Source organism: Leptonychotes weddellii, chromosome 10 (assembly GCF_054177405.1).
Source record: "Leptonychotes weddellii isolate Sample4059 chromosome 10, ASM5417740v2, whole genome shotgun sequence".
NCBI lineage: Eukaryota > Metazoa > Chordata > Mammalia > Carnivora > Phocidae > Leptonychotes > Leptonychotes weddellii.
This window is the reverse complement of record NC_138378.1, coordinates 25,286,072-25,308,988: the sequence shown is the minus strand read 5'-3', so window position 1 is coordinate 25,308,988 and position 22,917 is coordinate 25,286,072. Positions and strand designations below refer to the sequence as shown.

General features: G+C 55.6%; 1 protein-coding gene across 1 annotated transcript; it reads right to left on the bottom strand.

The window, feature by feature from the left end:
• Positions 1–337: 337 nt before the first annotated feature.
• Positions 338–16,751, bottom strand: BPIFB3 (BPI fold containing family B member 3). Its single transcript, XM_006746621.3, has 15 exons — positions 16,634–16,751; positions 15,829–15,985; positions 14,252–14,356; positions 13,678–13,818; positions 11,855–11,918; positions 9,994–10,054; positions 9,136–9,227; positions 8,848–9,027; positions 7,225–7,278; positions 5,173–5,343; positions 4,283–4,350; positions 3,016–3,058; positions 2,187–2,250; positions 1,618–1,694; positions 338–618 (listed from the first exon to the last, which is right to left on the bottom strand). The coding sequence occupies exons 1-15, from the start codon at positions 16,743–16,745 to the stop codon at positions 589–591; spliced, it is 1,419 nt and encodes a 472-aa protein (XP_006746684.3). The 5' UTR covers positions 16,746–16,751; the 3' UTR covers positions 338–588.
• Positions 16,752–22,917: the final 6,166 nt, after the last annotated feature.

Genomic DNA, 22,917 nt, shown 5'->3' with positions numbered 1-22,917 from the left:
CTGACCCTCCCAACCCTCCCGCCTCTCATGTGCTCTCTCTCTCAGTCTCTCTCTCTCTCAAATAAATAAATAAAATCTTTAAAAAAAAAAAAAGAAAGAAAGAAAAATAGATATGGGAAGGGGGTAGGGGCCAGGGGAGGGGGGCACGAGGAGCCCGAGGCAGAGGTGAAGGAAGGCAGGACAAGACACAGAGGGTTCCCAGGCCACCCAGGTAAGTTTGGGAGGCAAAGCTACAAGGACTAGGCCCCCAAGTCCTTTACCCTCCAGGAGCCCCAGCCAGGAGCTGGCGAGGGTCCCAGAAACCTGAGGAACAAACCAGCTGGGAGGTCCCGAGAGAGAGGAGTGGTTTATTGAAAGCTCAGAACTCTCCACTGTTCTTCGAAAAGGAGTCCTGTGCCCAGCCCTGCAGTCCCCACCCCAGACTGGGGGCAGAGCTGCAGGGCTAGAGCACCTGGGTGGTCCTGGGTGCCTAAGGGACACTAACACTGTCACCGACACAGGCCAGAGGCTGGGAGGGAAATTGAGGCCGAGTAAGCAGGTGCACGGACTCTGGAAGTCAACGGGGAGGGCAGGTGGCCATTCTCAGCTTCAGGATACCACGGTCAATACAACGGCATTCTGCAAGGAGCGACGGTTCTCGGTTAGCCCATCTGCCACGCCCTCCACCCCCGCTGCTGTCTCCATGTCGTCCTCCAATCCTCCCCTCACCCCCAGCCCTGTGCCCTGGGGTTAGCACCAGACCTGGAACCCAGCAGGCACTCGCTAACTGAATGAATGAACAAGTGAGTGAACGATGAATGAATGACATCCAGTGTGGGAGAGGTCACTGACTTCCGAACTTAAGTCAAGAGACCCAAGTTCAAGCACCATTTCTCCTGCTAATTTATTAAGTGGCCTTGGGCCAGAAATTTGACCTCCTTCATCCCTGATCCTCATCTGATAAATGGATCCATAATTCCCTGCTCTGCCCACCTCCCAGAGTCGTTCCAAGACTCAAAGTGGTGCTGGATTGAAAAGGATCGTGAGGGAGCGCCTGGGTGGCTCAGTTGTTAAGCGTCTGCCTTCGGCTCGGGTCATGACCCCGGGGTCCTGGGATGGAGCCCTGCATCGGGCTCTCTGCTCCATGGGAAGCCTGCTTCTCCCTCTCCCACTCCCCCTGCTTGTGTTCCCTCTCTCGCTGTGTCTCCCTCTGTCAAATAAATAAAATCTTAAAAAAAAGAAAAGAAAAGAAAAGGATCGTGAGGCCATGTTGACGTTCAGCAAGAAAAAATGTCATGAACTATTTTAGCCATGCCTGCCACAGGCACAGGATATTTGCTAGCCCTGGGCCAGGGGAGCTGTGACTCTGTGAGTGAATCTCAAATTCCATCCAATAGGTCAGATGCGTGTGTGCATTCAACAGGAGAGGATTCTGTGATCGACCGACAATGTCTGCCGTGGGCGAGTGAGGAAGGAGCTGTAGCGCACGTCATATGTTTGACATTCCCAGGTGAAGTAACTTGTAATGCCCTGAGCAACTTAGAAAACGGTGCAGGGACAGACCAGATGGTGAGGCAGGGCATTCCCCTCAGCTCGAGCTTAAGGCCCATCAAAGCCACACCTGCGTGGGAAGCTTACCTCGATGATCTTCAGGGCTGCGTTGGCAAAATTGACATTGAGAACCTTAGGCAAGGGAATTCCAACATCCAGGTCCACTGGGAGGAGGAAATGGTTGAGAGCCAAGGTAGGTTGGGGGCTGGGACAAGTTTCCTTGAGCCAGCCATTTCTGTTCTTGGGGACTCAGTTTTCCTGATTGGCAGACTCCTACTCATCCTACTAAACCCAAACAAAAAATGCTCCTTTTCTGTATTGTCATCAGTGGCTCCCCTCAGGTTCTATCAGTGCGAGGTTCTATCAGTCCCTTGCATACTCTGAGTCATCTAAATTTTAATTATTTGTTTATATGACTATTTCCCTCTGGATTGTGAGCTTGAGGACAGGACACTGGTCAGACAGCTTTCAGGGCCCAGGGTTTGGCGTGATGGAGGTGCTAATTAATGTAGTTTGAATGGAAACATCGGTGCCTCAGTTTCTACATCTTAGAAATGGGGATCAACCCCTCCAACCTCAGTATCTCTATCAGAACAATGGGCAATCTGATTTCAGACATTCCATGTTTCCAAGAAGAGAGCAAAGTCCGCCCATACCATTGAGCTTCGGCACATAGGCCACCCGGACCACATCACTGAGCCATTCTTCTAAACGGGATGCCTGCAACAGAGCACAGGGAAAGCTGGGAGGTGTGGCTTCACCAGGAGCAGCTCATCCCTTCCCCAGCAGGGAATCCAGAGGTCCAGCTGCTGAGCCTCCCCCAAGCCTGAGGACACATTCCTGGTGGGCACAGGCCCCACTGGGGTGGCTGTCCATCAATGACCCCAAAGGGGACTCTGTGATTTAGAACAGCTTCACGCAGGCCCTGTGAGCTTGGAAGAACTGCTTTCCTAGAGGAAGGGTCTATGCGGCCTGGAAGGGACAGTGCCTGAGAAAGAGCAGAAAACATGCCCAGCTCCAGTAGAACTTTGAGAGGTCCGCTCTTAGTTTCCTATCCATTTAGGGACCCTTAGAATGTTCTAGAACCTGAGACCATTGTGGGACTCCAGAACCTCCGAACTCTGAGAAGCAGGACACCAGGGGCTCTGTGAGGCTCTGAAATGTTAGAACTTTCTGAGTTCAGGAACATTATTACTGTGTGAAGTTCTAGAATTTTGAGTCCTTGTGAGATTCTGAATGTTTACAACTTTGTAAGGTTCCAAGACTTTGGAAGATCATGAGATTCACTTTCCTCAGATGATGACTATTTTACACATACATATACACACATGCACACTTGCTCTGATGTTTGCCCACTCTGGCTTGTTGGGGCAGAGCCCAGACGGGTCAGCTCAGGCATATGACCTATGACTCATCCTGCCCCTTTCCACCCCCCACTTGAAGACCCTCACCACTGGCAGGCTGCTCACCCTCCCAGGAACTTACATCAAAGGCGTGGGCAAAGGAGGAGGCCAGCTTGACACTGAGCCTGGGGGAGAGAAGAGAGATACTGAGCGGCCACAGCACCCACCACAGCACCTACTGAGCACTGCTCTGCCCACCCCACTCCCAGGATCAGGAAACAGGGTTACAGCCCCAACGCTGCCTCTAGTCACCTCGACTCAGGGACTCAGTTTTCCCACCTGTAAAATGGACCTGAACGGATCTAACCTTCTTCTGATATATCATGACTGCCCCCTCTGACTCTACGGCCCTGGAGTCTTAGTCCCCCTCCCAATTGTTTGGCCCTGAGCAGGTGGCCGAGCCTCCCTAAGGAGTGGCCCTCCCAGAGACTAAGCACTGGACTCAGGGTTCCCGGCATCCAGCAGGCGAGCACTAAAGACAGCACTAAAGACGGATCCCAGCTGGCCCAAATACAGGTCCAGGGCCAGAGCCTGGACACACACCTCTATTTCCTGAGGGGCTGAGGCAGGGACTGCCACCAGGGAGGGGAAGCAAACCCAGGCAGGGGGGCAAGGCTAGGAATGGGGCGACAATGGAGCCTTGCAGGGGGGAAGCAGCAGCCTGAGGGCCTGCGGAGGACACGAATACGGGGTCAGGTGAGCACTGGGGGCCTACGGCTCTGGACGGGCAGATCCCAGAGACCCCCGGGAAAGCCCCCCACACCTAGGGGAGGGACAGGCAGGTCCCCAGGCCTCAGGCCATGGTGACAGCACTGGGCCTGCAGAGTGGAGGCCCAGACCGCAGCCCGGCTTCCAGGGACAGCCCGCTGCGTGAGCCTGGGTTTTGCCGGCTGTGAATTGCCATGCATGTGTCAGGAAGGACTGTCACCAACCTCACCATCTTGGTTTTTATGGTTATCATGGGACCTAGTTACCTCGGGGGTGGAGAGATTAGACAAGTAACTAGTCCACATGAATAACAGAATTTTACAGTTATCTCCGTGGCTAGTCTCTGGGGCTGGTAACTCACGGGGTTTGGACTCCATGTCCCCGCAGCACGTTTATCTCCCAGGGCCAGGTTTGGAGCAGGTGCAGTGGTAGAAGCCTGCTCTGGATCCTGCCGCCCTGAGCCCCGGCTGTCCCATCTGTAAAATGGGCTAATACCGACCCCTCCCTGGCAGGTCCTGGAGGCAAGGAAGAGGCTGGTAGAACACAGGCAACTTGACTGATGCTCAGCGAATGGGTGGTGGTTCCAGTCGGCCCCTACCTAGTTCTTGTTCCTAAAGACAAGGCCCAGGACCCCACGTTACCGTTCCAGGGACAGCGAGAGGTGCAGCTTGGTAACCGAGGGAGCCAGCTGGGCATTTAAAGTCAAAACCTGCAATGGAAAGAGCAGGCAAGAGGTTAGCCATGAATGTGGCAGGAGGAGCTTGAGGACAGGGCCACTTTGGCCAACAGGTGAATTTCCACTATCCGTTCCCTCCGCTAATCCCTACTGTGGGCTAGGGTTCACGCTGGGCTATGCGGAGGTAACTTGAAGGCTCTGGTGTTCAGGAAGTGGAGCATTGAGGGCACCTGATGTTGCATGAGAGGAAGCTCTGGGGCTCCAGGAGCCTGGAGAGACCCACAATCCAGCCTAAAGGGGGGCAAGGAAAAGCGTCCCCAGTGGGGTGACACCTGAGCTGAATCTTGAAAGAGGAAGTTAGCCAAGGGGGGAGGGGAGACGGCACTGCGGTGGGGGAGGACCCCGCCAACAAGCACCCAGGTGGGACCTGCTAGCCCTGAGTCACTGAGGCCGAGGGAGAAGGATGGGAAGGGCAGAGGATGGGGCGGGACGGCACTGAGTGCCAGGCAAAGGTGCTTGTCCTGGGGGGCCAGGCAGAGAGTGAGCAGGGAGGGAGCTGTGCTTTTGGGAAAACCAGCAGAGGTGGAGGGCCAGGGGGAAGCTGGAGGGTCACCGGAGAGATATCTGAGCACAGCGAGCCTGAGGAGATGGGGAGTCATTCCTGAGATCTGAGGAAGGCAGAGCAGACAGGACCCGGGCCAAGGACAGATGCATGATGGAGCGGGCACCCGGGCCTCCCGGGCCTCAGCTCAGATGACAACAATGGGGGAGGGAGACACCCCCAAAATCAGGGTCTGGGAGAAGGCAGGCCCGCTCAGAGCCCCGGTGCCAGGCTCCCAGCCCTCGGCCACTCACCGCTTTCAGCTCGAAGAGGGCTTCAGGGGTCCCTTTAGGGGGGTAGGACAGCACATGGATGTTAGCTGGGATAGAGATGGTGGCCTTGCCGTTCTGGAGTGTGACTGACGGTGCTTCTTTCACCCGCACGGAGAGCAGGAGCTGCTGGCCTGGGGGCAACTTTCCCAGGGCCTGGAGAGAGGCAAGGGGCAGGGCGGGGGGCGGGAGGGCAGCTTCAGTGCCCCAATAATAGAATCAGTCAGTCAACAAACACCCACTGAGCACCTAATGGGCACCGGGCACCATGCTGGGTGCTAAGGTTACAGCCCGAACCAGACAGTCCTGCTCATGCCCCGCCGAGGCTGACATTCAAGCGGGGAGACATCAACCCACGGAACTGAATCAGGCTCTTGTCTCACAGTCAAAATCCCCCGCAAGAACCACAGGCCCTATACGACCCATCCTCGGCTCTCCTCTCCATCTTCCCTCCAGCCGCTGGCCCCACATTCTCTCCTGATTCACTGGCCACTTCTCTCTTCCTCCAAACTGCCTGGCACACCCCCAACCTCAGGGCCTTGGCACTTGCTGTTTCTTCCCCAGATACTCGCGTGTTTCCCTCCCTCCGCTCCTTCAGCCTACTGTTCAAATGTCACCTCCTCAGTGAGGCCTTGGCAGGGCACCCTGCCTAAAAGCACTACCCCCGCCTTCCTCATCTGCCTTCACCGCCCCATCCTCTTCCACCTTCTGACGGGGTGTATAGTCTACTTATTCATGTGTCCAACGTCTGTCACCCCTACCAGGATGGCAGCTCCTGAAACAGAGGCTTTGGTCTGCTTTTCATCTTTGGCTCCTTCTGCACACCCAGCACCTAGCACAGGGCCTGGGACATAGTAGGTGCTCAGTGCGTAGCGTTGACTGACTCACAATCAGGAAATTCCAAGATTCACAATCATAGAAGCATGGAAATGCTGGAAGCCACGGAGTCACCGAGGCTTAGGACCACTTGAATGCTGGAACCCAGGGACCCATCAGCCCTGACTCCCAGAGTCGCAGGGTCATAAAGACAGGGACTCACCAGATTCCATCCTTATGTATCCACAGATTCTGAAGCCATGGAACCAGACTCAGAGCCGGGGCCATGGGGCTCTGACACAGCAAGTACAAAGACTTCTGCCTCCAGAGACAGGCCCAGCCTCCCCACGCTGGAGGGACAAGGCCCGGCTCTCTGTGGGCATGGGTTCCCCACTCCTGCCACCTCTGCCTCCCCCAAGTCCCTCTCCATCTTACAGCTCCTGCTCTCGGGAGGTCCTCTGCATGTCCAGCCCCATCTCCTCCTTTGCCTGAGACCCCTATGCCCTTCAGCCAAGGACTCCCAGAAGCAGAGGCCCCAGCCACGCCCGCTAAGGTTGATGTGAATCACCACCTTCCAGGGATTCAGTTTGTCCTCTGCACCCCCAAACTCCACTGCCCCCTCCATCTTCCCCGGTAGAAACCCAGACCTTCTGGGCCTCATTCCAACCTCTGTCAGCATCTGCTATTACGTAAGGACCTTGTAGTAGTCATTTCAACTCCAGTATGAATTCAGATTCCCACAGCTGGAAAGTGGCTGGTCCAGCCCCAGCTGAACAGTCAGGAAAACTGAGGCCAGGCCCTGAAGTCACATCCTGATGGATGCCCACTAGTCAACCCTCCCTGAATCCTCTCCTTTCCCTTCTCTCCTCAGGGCCAGCACCCAGAATCTTCTCCCTGGGGGCGGAGAAGACCGAGGCCAACGTGAAGTTGGGCAGGTGGACAGAGGGGAAGAAATCTCCTGTCCTCTGCCTGACGGAGGCGCAACAGCCACAGGACAAATACCCAGTTGACTTCTGGGCAGTTAAACTCTGATCCTTTCCTCTCCGAGCAAAATCTGCGGTCAGGAAAGTTTAAGTGGTAGTCATTTAAACTTTAGCGTGAATTTGGACTCGACATTCGATTGCAGCTGTCTGGAGAGCGGTATTGAGAATGATTCTGGAGTTCACCCAGGCCCATCAGGAAAGAGCGACAATGATCAAAGCCCATGAAAGGGTCACTCACCTCAGGGACCAAAGCCGCCAGGTCTGTAGTTGTCAACGGCACATTGCTGGGGACCTGGACCCAAGCCCAAATGGGGTGTGGGGTGAACAGACACAGGACAGGAATTCTTCAGCATACACAAAGTAGTTCTGCCCACATCCCACCCACCCCTGCCAGTTACACACACACATCCCTACAGACACTCGGGTTCCTCCTCTTGGCCACTGATGAGTGTTTACCACTTGCCAGGCCCACGCTAAAGGCTTTGTGTCCTTTGCTCATTTCAGCATTACTTTACAGATGGGAAGCCTGATGCTCCCGCCCGAGGTCATAAGCTGGCGAGTTGTGCTGCAGGATCTGACCTGGGAAGGCTGACGCCTGGACTCTTAAACTACTCTGCCAGAGCTTACGATCTGAAGGCCCAGGGATCCGATCCCAGACATTTCTGCCCTTTATCCAAACGGTCTTTTCTCAAAACCTATGAATTTGTTTCCAGTATTTACAGATCAAGAAAGTTCATATAAATTTGCCAGGCTCTGGCTAAAACTTTGGAAAACCTGATCACACTGGGCCTGCACCCCATCCCCTTGGGGAAGCTGAGTAGCAGCTGCCAGAGACACGGGGCACAGGCCCCCTAGCTCACTACAGTCCCATCAGGTCTGCTTTCATCTATAATGGCCCAGCCGCCCCGCCCTGATGTTTGCACATGTCCACTTTGCAGAACATACCTGTTCACACAGGATAGACATACAAACGCATTCTCTCCTGGTCAGAGGATTTCCAGACACTCACCCAACACACAGCTATCACCCCATGGCCACTGAGGTCCCTTTCTCCTGCCACACACACACACACACACACACTGCTCTGACACACACATTCTCACACTCATAGTCTCTGCCTAGCCTCCCCTGTCTCCTCCCTCCAGCTAAAAGACACCTGCCTCCCAGCTCAGGGCCCTATTCCCACCTCCCATAGGCCTTCACAGTGCTCTCTGGACCCCACCATCAGGAAATGAGTGATCAATCCTTGCCGCCTTGGGCCTGAGTTGCAGGCAGAGGCCCCAAGGGGCTCAGACTCACTGCCTGTGGAAAGGATGAGACTAAGAAAAATGTCTCTGAGTGAGGCTCCTGCGGGGCTTCCAGACATCTGTGAGGGTACGAGAAGGGCCAGAATGGAAGCAGAGAGGTCTCAGAAGCTTTAGAACAAATGTCCAAGTGACTTTAGGTATAGTCCAACCCTAGTTTTCTTCTCTCCAACTCAAATCTGCTCTTGAGAAAGCAATGGAAATGTTAACCATTCACAGCTTAGCATAAAATTGGGCTTTGACTACAGAAGGACTCATATGGTATGGGGACGGAAAACTAGCTACATTTCATATGCCGGTTTTGACCGATTGAAAGTAACTTCCTGGAGTGCCATGTAGAGAAGGATTCAGAGGTCCCATTCAGATTTAGCCAAGTAGAGGGCCATTATCGATTAGCGGTATCTGTCACAAGGACAAGAGTGGGCATATGCATGCTGTAAACTTGTCCAACCCTCTCTAGTTATAGAGAAGACGGCTAGTCAAGGCTGACCAGTGATGATGTGACGAGCTCATGGCTAGCACTGTCAGGCCACAGCGGGGCAAGGGGCCACACTTACCAGCTCCCGGGTGATGTCTATGTCAAGGGCACTGTTGGTCTGCAGGAGCCCAAACACGGTGCTGAAGAGGGGCAGAGGCACAACCACTTGGGATGTGTGGTCCTCCTTGGGGGGCACCTTGATGGGTTTGGGGGGCTTGGGGAAGTCGATGACGTCACCAGCTACGCTTTTCACGATGGGCTGTAGGGGAGGAGACATCATTTGGAGGACCACCAGCATCCCCTACCCAGCCTCTGCCAGCACCCCACCCCGCCCCCGGCTGTGGGCAGGGCCTTGGTGGGCACTCACGTTGATGTCCAACTCTATGTACTGGTTAGAGATAAGAGGCAGTGTGGCCAGAGTAAATTCCACGGACCCAAGAGCCCCAAGGGGCACCAGGCCTACATGGGGAGGGGAGGAGGGAGAAAGACCCCATGAACCCAGCCTTCAATAATAACAAGCCCGCCTCCTATTTATTGAGTGCCTAGCGTTCCACTAAGTATTCACTTGGGCACTAGGGTCATCTGCAGTTTATAGATAAGGAAGCTGAGGCTCAGACGGAGGACGTCACCAGCCCAAGGTCACACAAGCCACAGAATGGAATGGCAAAGCCAGGATTTCTGTTGTCCAGAGCTAGTTTCTTTCACTAACCACGAGATGGCCCCGCCTCTCTCAACATAACATCATATATAGGGACATATGCGCCCCTAAGTTTTCTACCCTTAGCCTGGTTATGTCTTTTTATATTTTTCGAAGGCATCCATGTCTCCATAAGGCTCAGAGAGACTGGAGGCCACTGTGGCTGTGGGGCTTTGGGTTGCTGACTTAAGCTCTGGGCCTCAGTCATCTTGTCTGTCCAGATAATAATAATATCTGTCTCGTGCTTCTGACAGCGCCAGACACACCACCAGTGCTGGACAAGTGACCCTCAGCCCCTGGCAGGGGGAGACCTGGCTGGCTCTAAGCCTCCAGGCCCCGCAGAACCGGCCTCAGCCCAGAACCCCACCATTAGACCTCCTCCATGTGGCGGCCTCATCAGTCTGAGGAGGAAGTGAAGGCCCCAGAATTCTGCCCCTTCCTCTTCCTGTAGCACCCTGCCCCCGCCTTGGGGTAATGGGAAGGGGGAGGGAGAAGGGGCAAGGAGGAGGGGGTTGGGCCCCAGCTTACTCTGCACAGTCCCCAGGAGCTCATTCACCACGCCCAGCACACTGTCCACCATGGGGCACAGCTGCGTCCGGAGGAGACAGGTGTTACAGGAAAATAGAAGTGGCCCCAGCCCAGAGCAGGGGACAGTTGACTTTTCTCCCAATCATTTGCTCAGTGGTCCTGGGGTCCAAGGCAAGTCAGAATGTGCAGACGGACTGGGGGACACACAGGCAGGAGGCAGGGGTGGGGGGGGGCTGGACTTTGGTGTCGGAGGGCAGAGCAGAGGGCACAGAGGGCCAGTTACATGGGTCCCCTCAGAAAGCCTCGAAGGAGGCCGAGAGAACAGGGGAGGCACATTTCAGAGGCCGGCTGGGGGGTGGGGGCACAGCCCTCCCTTGAGGAGACAAAGGCAGCTGCCCCCTCCCAGGTCTCGGGCCCCTCCTGCTGTCCAGGTGGGCACTGGGCAACCTAGAATTCAGACACCGAAGAAGGGCAACCCCCCTCCTCCACCCAGAGAGTCAGGCCTGGGCCCCGTCCGCTGCACACACTACAGTGTTGTGTGTGCTCAGAAAACCCCTGGGTGAGGACAGACACCAAGTGGTTTGGCTTCCAGAACCCCGGGTCTGGGAGTCACAGAATCTGAGTCCGCTGGAGCAGGAAGCCCAGAGGCGACCCAGTCCAGCCCCTTCCTACTTTCAGCCCCTTCCTTCGGCCACGCCCTCACACTTCTCTCCCTGCGCAGGCAGCTGGGATGGAAGAAAGGTGACCTGCCCAAGGTCACAGCTGTTCTCAGACAAGAGATGGCTACCTTTTCATTTATACTCAGGGACCCCCAACTCCAGGGTTTCTGGGGTCAGGCATGTCACAGAAATGAGAGGAGACCAGAAAGGGTTCTGCTGGGCAGGAGGGGCCTCCTCCTCAGCACCAGCGTGTGTAACCTGCAGGAAGGAGGGCCTGTGGCTAGGGTGGCTGACTGCACCAGAGAGGCCAGAAATAGGATCGTTAGGAGAAACCTCCAATCTCGAAATGCTAGTAACCGACCCTTATTTTTAAAACCTCTTAGAGTTACACAAGTCCTGTCTTGCACTCAGTTGTCCTGAAGAGCCCAGTGAGGGGGTGTGATTTAAATGTACCCCCTCCACGTTGTTGAAATCTGCCTGAGATGGGCCTGGGTTGGGGTCCTTGCTGCTGGGAGCTTCCCTTTTCCCCCTGAGCTTCATTTTCAATTGGCTTCTTCAAGCCCAGGGCAGTTTTGCCAACCATGGGCTCCCACAGGTATTCTTCACAATGACTCACAAGAGAGGTCCTGCCAGGACTGGGGGTCAGGAGGCCCGGCCACCCTTTGCTCGCCGTGTGACCCCAGCAAGACCGTCCCCTCACTGGCCTGAATGAAAGGCGGCTTTGGGCAGACCAGCTTTTCTCAGGTTTTCGCGTTTGACCTATGATGTATTAATTTATATATATGTGCTTTTCTGGACATGTTTGCCAAAGCCCAGGGCTCAGTTTTAATTCACTTTAAAACTGGGTGACTCAATTTTAATTCAAAGCTGGTTTAAAGAAAAGTATAAAGTCAATAATCATACAGGAGGCAAAGACAGAGCAGGGGGCAAGAAAGGGGCTTGGATTTGGGAGCCAGGGACTCAGCTCATCTGGAGCTATCAACTCAGGATCCGGAAGCCTGGGGATGGAGGGTGCCAGGCCACCTACAGACTGGCTTGGCGACATCCGGGAGGCTCGGGGGCAGGCCAGGATGGGATTATCCAGTGGGCGTGCAAGGGGAGAACAGCCTGATCCTGCCTGGCGCCCAGATTTACTCAAAACTGGGGAAGGAGAGGCGCAGTCAAGGGGAGGGGCGTTCCTGGCCTGGGGCCCACACACTCACCAGTCCCGGCAGCACCTTGAAGAGTGTCTGCTCCACGACCCCGAAAAGCGGTGCGGGTAGCAGCCTGCGCAGGGAGAGAAGTGTGAGGGCGTGGCCACCACACAGGGACAGCTCCAACTGGGGAGACACGGCCGGCCGAGTGGACAATGGGGGCTCTGGCCGTCTCCCGTCTCCAGGCGGAGGGGGTGGGGTTTAAATCTTGGCTCTGCCTTGCCATGGAAACCAGGGGATGACTTCCGTTTCCCCATCTGTAAAATGCCCACCTTAAAGAATTGTTGCTCGATGTGGACGGAACTAGAGGGTATTAGGCTAAGCAAACTAGGTCAGTCAGAGAAAGACAATTATCATATGATTTCACTCATATGTGGAATTTAAGAAATAAAACAGAGGATCATAGGGGAAGGGAGGGAAAAATAAAATAAGACGAAATCAGAGAGGGAGACAAACCATAAGAGACTCTTAACTCTAGGAAACAAACTGAGGGTTGCTGGGGCGGGGGGGATCGGGTAACTGGGTGATGGGCATTAAGAAGGGCACGTGATGGAATGAACACTGGGTGTTAGATGCGACTGATGAACCTCTGAACTCTACCTCTGAAACTAATAATACACTATATGTTAATTAATTGAATTTAAATAAAAATTTAAAAAAAAAAGAACTGTTGCTGCCGAGATTACATGGGACTGTATTCATGTCTGGTATACATGCTCGATAAATGTCTGTTCCCTTCATCTTCTCCAACATTTATAGACAAGTGACATTTGGGTCCACAAGAGTGCCTGGCTTAGAGTGGGGGTTCAGTAAACATCTGTTGGGTGAATGAAGGGCTATTTGTTGAATGAATAAGAGGGGGAGGCCTGAGGATGAGAAGTGCATGTCGGTGGGTTCAGGTGTGTCTGCAGACTAGGGGAGTCTGGGGAGGAGGGGTGGCAACCACAGAGCCGCAGCCACAGAACGCCAACACCATCGGGGCTCTAGTCCCCCCAGAGCCCTCTCCAGCCCAGAGGACCAGGGTGGAGCCACCGGGATTTAAGGAGCCCAAAGACCCCACCTGGAAACCCTGGGAAGCCTTTCTGGAGCCAGGAGCAACCCTGGTTCACCCTATTCCTGGGAGCGACCACAGAGCTGTCTGATTATCCCTCACGCTCAGAGCCACCCAACAAAGATGGGCTGGGGGCGTGGGATTTGGCCTGGAGGGTAGAAACCAATGGGGAGATGCAAAGTGTGAGGCAGAGGAGGGGAGGGCGCCCAGCCCTGGGGAAAAGCCCCGGATCTGAGTCCAGAGGCCAGCCCATCTCCATCCTTGCTGCTATCTGTGTGTGACCTTCGGCAAGTCTCTTGCCCCCTTTGGGCCTCAGTTGTCCCACAGGAGTGATGGTTCAACATAAGTGTAGGGAAGGCCACTGTGTCCTGGACAGTTGGGGAAAGACACGGATGTAAAAGTGCCAGAGCCTTCCCGATCATCCAATTTAGGTCCTCATTATACAGCTGGGGACACTGGAGCCCAGACAGAGGAGGGGGTTCCTCTGGGGTCACACAGCGAGTCGGGGGCAGAGCTGGGTCTCTGATGTGCTGAGATGGGGAACTGAGATGGCCAGGGTCTGCTCTGTCTGGGAGACGATCTCGGGGCGGGGGTGGCTGGGGCGGAGAAGGGGAGCGCCCAGTAGTGGGTGATGGTAGCTGTGGGCTGGGCCGGAGAGCCTGTCTGTGATGGGTCTCAGTCTGCGGGTCTGCGCAGCGGGCTGAACAGGCGAGTCCCACCGGCAGCCGGGGGAGGTCAGGCCCCGCCCAGCCGGCCGCTCCCGGGAGACCTGCCGACTCACCCCGAGAGCAGGCTGATGTGGCCCAGCAGCGTGCTGCAGCGCTTGAGGACGAGGATGGGCGTGCCCCGCGAGCTCACGCCCAGCGCCACCCGCGACGACACGTTCACCTCCGCAGCCAGCTGCAGGAGGCCCCCCAGGGGGCTGCGAGACCGGATGCTGGGGCCGTGGCCAGGCTGCCAGGCCCCACCCAACAGGGCCCGCCTCGGCCACGCCCCCGGGGCTGCGGGAGCCCTGAGGAGTGGGTGGGTGGCCCTGCGAGAGGGCTGGTCCCCATGCCTTCCTGTCACTCACTGCGTCCCTGCCCCATTTTGAGGGTTCCTGCACCCTCTTCCCCCACCCCGTCCAGTGAGCCTTGGGCAATGGGGCAGGGCAGTCCAGGGAGAGAGAGCTAGAAGTCTCTGGGGAGGGGAGGGGGGTGGGATCCAGGAAGGGACCGGTATGGAGAGGAAGTACGGTGGGAGGAAATGGGGGGTCAGTGAGATGGGGGTGAGGGGGGCAACAGAGTAGGGTCCCCAATGGAGCAGTGGCCTGGGGTGGGGAGCAGTAGGGTAGAGGTTCCCAGGGACACACTCACCCAGAGCCATGCAGGCCCACCTTGGTGTGCAGGCTCAGCTGCACCCCAAACCCAGGCAGCAGCTTCAGCGACACCTTTGGCAGTGTGAGTTCCTCGATCTTCAGCCTGGGGTGGGCATCAAGGGGCGGGCCACTCACTTCCAGGACCCCCCCCCCCCCAGTGTCAGTCCCTTAGTGCCTGGACCATCTCAGACCAGGTGGTGCCTAGAGCCTCTCTGGACTGTGTCCCACATGCCATCTGTAACCCATAAAGTCAACTGTGGGCCCAATTACTTCACCTCACTGGGCCTCAGTCTCTTCATCTATAAAGTGGGCCAATACTACTACCCGCCTCAAACGTTGCAAAGACAAGTGAGATAAATGTGGTTGCTGAAGCTGGTACAGCATGTGTTCAATAAATGTAATATCGTCCTCATTGGAGGCTCAGTGAATTAAAGTGTTCTCCTCACCCCATCCCCATGGCCTCCATCCTGGTTCAGTCTCTGGCCTGGATCATTGTCTCCCCACTCCCACCCCCCAGGTTCATGCATATGCAACTCAGCTGGGTTCTCAAACACAGCTCCCCACAGCTCATTGCTTTCTCTGTCCTCTGGGCCTTTGCCCAGGCTGTTCCCTCTCTCTGGAACACCTTTCCCTTGACTTTCCTTCCACTCTGCATCCACCTTTGGCTAGCTGATGCCTCCCAGCTCTCCAGATTTGACCTTGCCCCGATTCACCACCAATGGAATGGTTCCCACCCACGTGGGGCAGGCAGGTAAGGCCTGTGACTAACACCCACACCCACCACCACCACCACTCCGGCTGGATGAACTTGGACAGGACCCTTGGCTGCCGGGGGCCTCAATCTCACCTGTTAAATGCCATTGATAACAGTCCTACTTCTAGATTCCATGGGATAATTAATTTACTGTGTTCAGCACGGTGCTAGTTACACAGAAAACCCTGGCTAGGTGGTAATTAAGTTATAAATATTAGCTATTATGTGATTTCATTCGTTCATTCAAAAATATTTTTCAAACATCCATTATATATCAAGCACTATTAATGATATCGGGGATATGGCAATAAACAAGCCAAACAGGAGCCCTGCCCCTCCTGGGGTTTATAACCTAGCAGGGGAGGCAAGAAACAAACCAGTAAAGCACATGGGGTGCGGGGGAGTGATACATCTTCTGGAGAACTTGAAAGCAGGGGAGGGAACAAAAAGGGGTTGGTCAGAGCAGGGCTCTTTGCAGCAGACACCCAAAGGAGATGAAGCAGATACCTGGATTAGCCCAGAGAGACTAAGCAACTTGCCTTAGGTCACACAGTGAGTAACTAGAGTCAGGCCCAGAACTGGAACCCTCAACCACAGGGACATGCTGCTATTCCTGTGTTTCCTGATACACAGTGGACTCATTATTTTCCGACTCAGGCCCTGGGACTCCCTATGCAGGGCTTCCCCCATTACCTCCACTACCTGCCAACAAATTGGAGACAGTCAATCTCTTCTCTCTTCCCTGAAGCAAAGAAGGGACTAGCCTTCCTGTAGGGCTCATAGTAGGTGGACAATTGAGACACCAAACTGTGAGGACTCACCCAGAAAGCTCTTCCACAACGCCAAAAACTCCTCCATAGCTCAGCAGGCCGCCTCCTCCGAGCAGTCCCCCAGAGCCCAGGAGGCCCTGGTTCACAGATGTGACTGTCCCCAGGACGTTCTGCAGAATAGGCCCCCCAACCAGCGAGTTCTGGATGGCTACAGGGAGGGTTGAAGGTGGAAGGTTCATTTTACAGAAGGGGGAAATAGGGCCCAGAGAAGGGCAGAGACTTGCCCGAAGTCGCACAGCAAATCGGGTTTGGGGCCAAAAGTATGACTAGAGCTCCTTGACTCTGGGCCACCCTGTAGCACCAAAAGAAAGGGCAGAAGCAAAGGAGGGAGCCCACAGCCACCAGGGCTTGACCCAGATGGAGGAGGCCAGGCTGATTCCTTGAAGCATTTCCTATTCACAACTGCCCTACTGTACCCCCGAGACCGTGACCCCGGGCCGTTGGGCCGCAGAGCACCCAATGCCTACTTGAGTTCCCCCACCCTGGACACAGGGGGCAAAGACACTGGTCCAGCCAGCCCCCTCCTCTCCACCTCCTCCATCCCACCCGGCCCCATCCCCGAGGCAGATGCAGCCCCCACAGGGCCGAAGCCCGCCTCACGCAGTCCACCTCTCAGGAGAAGGCAAACTGATCACCCATGGGAGCCCGCAAGCAAACCTGTAGCCCCCGAGCTCTCTGAGTAGATGAGAATCACAGCCTGTTTCCAGCGCTTCCTTAGAACAGCCACCCTAGGCATATCAGTGCGGACGTCTACATGGCAGCTGGACCCCTCACAGCCTGCCCACCTCAGGCTCACCTTTGCCAAGTTCATCCTTGTCAATCCGAGCAAGCGTGCCCACCTTCTCAAGCAGCCCCTGGCACGGAGTCCCCAGCCCCCAGAGGAGAAGCAAGGACCACATGCCCAACATCCTCGGTGGCACACCTATCGGGGGCAAAAGCAGGAACTCTGAGGCCCCCCTCGTGCCCCAGTCTTCGCCTGACCCCTGGGCCCCATCACCAGCATGGGCCCCTCCCGCCCACCTGGCCCGGCTCTGTCCAGCCTCACTCCCAGGAAAGCAGCGGCTAATGTGCCTGACTTAGAAGTCTTATTCCTCTGCGTCCCCGGTGAATGCCAGGTCTCTGAGGGAGAGTGACAGAGGGACCTTCCTTCCCAGGACGGCAGCATGGGAGCTTCATTTCCTGGCCCTGCTTTCCCATTGGCTTGTGAGGCTGTTTCAGAAGGTGTGGCTGATTGGGGACCCACTACTTAACATGTCCCATTTCTGTCTTCCCCGGTCTCTATGTTGGAAGGAATGAGATGGAAGGTGAGAGCATGGCTAACTTACTAGTTTCATAGGATGGGACTTATCTTTATGGAGCAACTGCCAATGCCGTCCCATAGCCCATAACCTCTGCTTAAACCCTGCTCCCCACTGCCTTTGGGATAGAACCCAGGCTTCTTGCCATGACCCACTAGGTCCCTGTCTGCCTCTTCGACCTCCTTCGTCTTAAACATGCCAAGCCCCTTTCCACCTCAGGGCCTTTGCACACGCTGGTCTTTCTGTTAGGAAGGCTCTTCCCCTGGTTCTTTGCATGACTGACTCCTCATCCCAGGTTCTGAAAAAAATATTGCGAGCTTGGAAAGGCCTCCCTCCTTTACTTTGTCTAAAGAAGCCTGTTTGTCACTAGACATCACTCAGAATATTTATTTTAAGGTGCTATCACAATTTACAATTATGCATTATGTGTTTGTGTCCTTGTTTGCCATCTCTGTAAGCTCCACGAGGTCAGGGACCGTGTCTAGGGCCTCCATGCATGATTGTGTGCTGGATGGGTGCTTGCTGAGGGGGCAAGAGCGGATGGAAATCCAGCTGCGCTTCACTAGCCAACATTTGCCCTGGCACAGGATGTGTCTGCCCAGGAGGGCACCCTTCCTCACTTGCACGAAGGTACATATGGATGCCATATGCACTGGTAGAAATCTCGGCAGAGTCTGTCTTCTTTCTTCAAGACTTGTCCCAGAGCGGCTCCCTGTAACCTCGGGGTCCCTTACAGAAGGAAATAGTCCCACAGTGGGAAACCAGTTGGTTTCTAGGGCTTAAAGAAAAATGGGCCCCCCTCGAGCCCTGTCCGTAGGACGGTTCTGTCCTCAGCCCACCCATCCCTGCCTTTGCCCCTGGCTGAGCCCCAGTTTTCCTGTCGGTAAAATGGGATTGTTCTCCCATCACCCTCCAGGGAGCCCCAGTGCCCTCCTAGGGTGGCTTCTTTCCGTGCCCGTTATTCAGTTGGGACAGCAGGATGGTCGCCGGGTCAATGGTTGGGGATCTGGATGAGGCCGGGGCTGCCACAGGCTGCCTTACCCACACCTGCAGCTCCACGAGGGGTGGGTGGAGGTTCCCAGCCTCTTGCCAGCTCCTCTACCCTCTTGGGCCTGGGGGCAGCCCTTATATGCCCACAACAGCTCTGGGGACACAAAGGGGGGCACAGCGGCCAGAAATCCGTCAGTGTGTTATGTCAGAAGCAAATTGTGGTTTGTCCTGCGGGCCTGGGCTAAGCCTTCCTTCTGGGGGGAGAGGGAAGGGGGAGGGGCTGGGGGCTGGGGTTAGTGCCCAGGGGCGGGAGGGAAGGTGTGGGGCTGCAGAGGCAGCCACCTCCTCTCAGAGCTGGGGGCAGGGCGGAGCGTTCGCCTACGGAGTCTCCCTCCAGGGTTCCCCAAGGGCCGCCCGGGTGGCACAGAATCTATCCCGCCTCCCACCTGCCCCAGGGAGAGAAGAAAGGGAGACCCTCGGCCACCCCCTACCCCAGGCCTGGCATGGGGGTGGCCGCGGGGCCTGGAGAGAGGAACTCTGGGCCAACCTGGGGGAGGGGCACCAACTCCACCCCCACCTCCCAAGACCCAGTGTCCCCCAGGCTCCAGAACAGGTACTCGGTGGAGAGAAATTCATTCGTTCGTCCCTCAGCCATCCATCCACCCATTGCTACTTTCGTTCGTACACCCTTCAGCAGGCGTTTGCGGAGGACCTGTGGCCCGCCGGGTGCTGGGGCTACAGCGGTAAACGGAAGGAACGACCCCGACCCTGAAGGAGATGACTGATTGAACCACGATGCAAGCGCACGTGTTCCAGTAGCCATACGTTTTAAAAAGGTAAACGGAGACGAGTGAATTCATTCTAATAGTACGGTTGATTTAACTCAATATAACCGAAATATCATCATTTAACATTTAATCGATATATGATTATTAATGAGACGACCTATATTCTTTTTCTCATAGTAGGTCTGCAAAATCTACTGACAGCACACCGGATGTAGACTCCCCCACATTTCAAGCGCTCAGTTGTCCTACTGGACAGCGCAGCTCTGGAGGAGGGACGGGATAAACCCACGACACAGTGAGGCAGAGGCTAATGGCAAGAATAAAGCAGGGGTGGGTGCAACTTTCAGTGTGGTGGTCATTGGAGCAGGCATGCCCTTGACCCGCATGTAGAGACGGAGTGGGCCAGGGGGATGTCTGGGGAAGGGCCCACGAGGCAGAGGGAAGGGCAGTGGGGCACAGGTGGCCGAGGAGGTGATGGGAGCCTACAGGTTACTATATGGACTTAGAGACTTTGGCTTTTGTTTGCCATCCTTCTGCAGGTACTGGCTCAGGCACCTCCCCCTCCAGGAAGCCTTCCTGACCCCCAAGCCGGCTGTGACCCACAGCCCCCTGGGATTCCCTCTGTTGCAGTCTGCGACATGTAGGTCGGTTGCCTTGTTTCTGGGTATCTGTGGGTCTGTCTCCTGCCGGGGGCCCGGAACCGATGCCTGGTGAAATGGGGAGGAGGGACGGTGTTTGTCTCATTCACCCCATAACCTCAGGGCCCCTACCCTTACAGTGCTCATCCTGATGACTTCAGACGCCGAGCCAGGTGACTCAACCACACCACTCTTTAAAAATCAGCTTTTTATTCAACTAGAAAGCACATACGGAGAAAGACCCAGAGCCTAAGTTACAGCTCCATGCATATTTACCGACTGAGGGCTCCAGAAGCCCCTGGGGTCCCCTCCAAGTCATTGCCCATCGAGGGCAACCACGGTCCTGACGTCCAGCACGAGGGAGGAGCGCCGTGTGCTCTCGAGGGCGCTCTGCTTTGCTGTCTACTGCTCTGTTCTGCGAGCACACCCGAGTTTGCTTCTCCGTTCTCCTGCTAGAGGTGCCTGGGCCCCCCAGAAGCCGCCGGGGCCCTGCACTCCCGCTCTCAGCCCCAAGGTACTGGCCCTCCACAGCAGCCAGTAACCGGGCCCCCGCAGGGGTTCTCGGACACTCGTTTGAGGCAGGACAGACACGGACGTGTGAACCCATCAAGTTGCCCCCGCGGCCGGTGGGGTCAGCGTGATCGTTACCGCCCTGTGCCACACGCGGGGACCCACAGCCCTGCGAGGGGGAGCCGTGGGCCCGAGCTCACACAGGAGTCCAGCCGGGCCAGCTGACTAACACTCCCATTTTCACCACTGCCCAGCCTGGCCCCTTGGAAGGGAAGACAATACTACCTCGTTTCTGGCCTGCCTTATCTTCCCCCAATTCCTTCCAGTCTCCTCCCCAAAGAAGACTCCAAGCACCCTCCACACCCCAGACACCTGTAAGCTGCCTCAGGCACCCAAGCCGAGTCAGAGATTGGACCTGCCCATGGGAATTGAAATACATGTCTCCAGGCCCCACCTGGCCACTGTGCCCCAGCAGGCCAGGGCTGGGGGGCCTGGGAACTGGCAGGTTCAACAAGCATCTGGGGACAATCTGATGGGCGGCCATATTGAGAGCCCTGGTGAGGGTGCTGAGGAGCCAAGGAAGGGATTAGAGGAGGGGAGGGACTTCAGGAGGACAAATATCCCCAGGCATTAGCTCCTAGAGTGAAGGCTCTGAAGACAGAATTCTGGGGTTCAAAACCCGACTCTGTCGAGTGACTTTCCCTGCAGAGCTGGGATTGCCCGATCTGCAAATTAGGTGCCCACCTCACCTGAGCGGTCTGGCGATGAGGACAAATATCCTGGCAATGGACTTTAGGGCATTAAGGAAGGGTGCCCAGGGTGCTGAGAATTCCAGGTGATGGCGAGATCCCTGGGAAGTCTTCCCAGAGTTCAGAGTGGGCTTGGTCAGGAGAAGGCAGGGTGGGTGGTGACGGGGGTGGACACAGATTTGGGGAGCATTGTGTGGTATTCATCTTCCCAGGGCTGGGCTGCCTGGCAGGCCCCCGAGTCAATGGCTGCGGGCCCAGGGTCAGAAACCTGAATCAAAGACCGGCTTCTTTCTCACTCTGTGACCTCGAGCCAATCACACACCTTCTCTGGACCTTGGTTTCCTTATAGGAGGATGATGCATCCCACTGCTGAGTGTGGCATGACAGAGGAAGGAGGAGATTCAGACTCAGACAGACAGGGTTCACGTCCCATCTGCACACGCATGTGCCCTTGGGCCGGTCCCTTCACCTCTCTGAGCTTCCACTTCCTCACCTAGGGCTGGGGGAGAATGGAAGGTGAGCAGTGCCATGGGCAGAGAACCTCCCTCATTACCTTCCAAGGAGGTGGGGTCACAGCACAGGGCTCCCCCGGCCAGCCCAGCCCCCATTTCTGCCCGGGGTAAATCTGGGGTAACTGGCCACTCAAAGAATGTTGACATCAGATTAGAGGTTAGAGCATCTGACCCCTTTCCCATTTCCCAGATGGGAAGACTGAGGTCCAGAGAGGAGCTGTGGCTTGTCCAAGGCCACACAGTGTGCCCCTGGTCATACCATAGGGAGAGCCCAGACCTCCTGACTCTCACAGATTTGTGCCTTGACTTCTCCATCTGAACATTGGCCTGGGGAGCGGGGCAGTGAGGCTTCAGGTGGCCGTGAGGGTACGGTAGGCACATCCGAGGGCGGGACTGGGGGAGCGGAGGGGCGTCTCTGGCATGCCCAGGGAAGGGTATCAGCCACCCCTGGATCACCCAGGCCTCTGCCTCTGCCAGGCCTGCCTCAATGCTGCCATTGTCCCGGCGTTGGAGAAATGATGGGTGATGGGATTAGGCCTGGGGGGGGACAAGGAGACAGCCCTGGCATCCGGGCCACAGGCAAGGGAGGGCGCTCCCTCCTCTCCTCTGTGGCATGGGTCCGGGCCAGGCTGGGCCAGGGCCAACCTGCCAGGGCCCCAGAGACTCCGGGAGTGCTGGCCTCCTGACCAGACCTCTGGCCACACCATACTACCCACAGACATGGAGCCCCCACCTTCACAGACCCACCCAGACCCCCCACATACAAAGACAAAGACATCCTAACAGACACATGTACCAACACCCAGACACACAGACCCATGGCTACCAACCCAGTAATTTCCAGAGCTGGAGCACCAACTGATCACCCCCGATGCACATTTTTTTTCAAAGTTATGGATTTTTTTTTTACATTCTAGCAAATGACACTGATTTTTAGGGTCCATGTAGAGTGGACCTACCTTAAAATGTATTGTTCACTTTATTATGTATAAACATACATTTACTTTTTATTTTTTATTTATTTCTTTATTTTTAATTGAAATATTCTTGCATATAACCTTGTGTAAATTGAAGGTGTACAACACTTACTTTTAAAAGGAGTCCATTTAGAGAACAGTAGCAGTGGCAATCTCGGAAGAGGTGATGGGGCAGATACGACAAATCCTGGGAGCCAATCCTCACACGAGCGTTGTCTGTGAGCCCCTGGTACAGACTCCGTACACGGGAACACACGGACACCCAGACATGGATGGACACCAGAGGTCTTTTCCCACACAGACCTCTACAACTGGACCCTCCTGTCCACCCACATGCCCCAGACTGCCCTGACCCATAGGCTGTTTATACACTGACAGGTGCTCACAAACACACAAGCTGGCCCTTGGCCTTGCACAATTAGCACCCCCTCCCCAACTCCAACCAGACACACCTGTTCACATCTCTCTCAGCCTCAAAAACTCATCTGTGGTTAACATTTATTGAGCACTTAACAGTGCTCATGAGCACTTTTCATCATTTGATTTATTGAAACCTCAGGACAACGCTGCAGAAGTTGGTACTGTCATCATTCCCCTTTTACAGGTGAGAAAACAGAG

Coding starts and splice junctions, on each gene's coding strand:
- BPIFB3 (XM_006746621.3), bottom strand. CDS start 16,745: ATGTTGGGCATGTGGTCCTTGCTTCTCCTCTGGGGGCTGGGGACTCCG. Junction 10,055..11,854: donor TCAAGGTGCTGCCGGGACTG/GTGAGTGTGTGG, acceptor CTCCGGACGCAG/CTGTGCCCCATGGTGGACAG. Junction 7,279..8,847: donor TAGACATCACCCGGGAGCTG/GTAAGTGTGGCC, acceptor GCTTGGGTCCAG/GTCCCCAGCAATGTGCCGTT.